We start from the raw sequence: 483 nt of genomic DNA, 5'->3' as shown, positions 1-483 counted from the left end.
TAGGAACATCTTCATCTTCTTATTTCTCCTCATGAAGGTGACGTACTGGCGATGAACCCACACGAAGAAGGCGCCGAGGAAACCGCACATGACCCTGAGAGGAAGGTCAGGTCACGTTAGAAAGAAAAAGGTTATGCTAAGTCACTTTGGGATAAGATTCGTGAAACGAGGATTTTTATTTTCCTTTTCTGGGGGACGGAGAGAGGAAGATATAAGTCGAATTTAGTTATAATAAGGAATAGAGAAAAGGAATGAGAAAGTGATGGATAAATGGAAGTATCTGGATAACCAGCCATAAAACCACATAATTTTACAAATATAAAAAACGAAAACAAATGGAAATAAACCTAACGATAACAGATAACACCAGAAACATTATAAGAGTTGCAGAAGAAGCAAATGGCATGAATTTAGCGTGACTTCTGAAAGAACTAGAAGACAGACTGCGTAAATGTAGATGTATGTGTTTATATATGTACACAT

General features: G+C 37.3%; 1 protein-coding gene across 1 annotated transcript in view; it reads right to left on the bottom strand.

Moving 5' to 3' along the window:
- The window catches only part of LOC119585702 (chloride channel protein 2-like), a gene marked incomplete in the record, with an annotated part of 67,264 nt that overhangs the window by 16,476 nt on the left and 50,305 nt on the right, over window positions 1-483 (bottom strand). The window contains 1 exon segment of the mRNA XM_037934376.1: window positions 1-94. This exon segment is cut by the window's left edge and continues 1 nt beyond it. Coding sequence (XP_037790304.1) covers window positions 1-94 — 94 coding nt within the window.

This window comes from Penaeus monodon, chromosome 20 (genome assembly GCF_015228065.2).
Source record: "Penaeus monodon isolate SGIC_2016 chromosome 20, NSTDA_Pmon_1, whole genome shotgun sequence".
In the NCBI taxonomy this organism is placed as follows: domain Eukaryota; kingdom Metazoa; phylum Arthropoda; class Malacostraca; order Decapoda; family Penaeidae; genus Penaeus; species Penaeus monodon.
The sequence above is the reverse complement of the archived record's forward strand: the minus strand, read 5'-3'. Positions and strand labels throughout refer to the sequence as shown.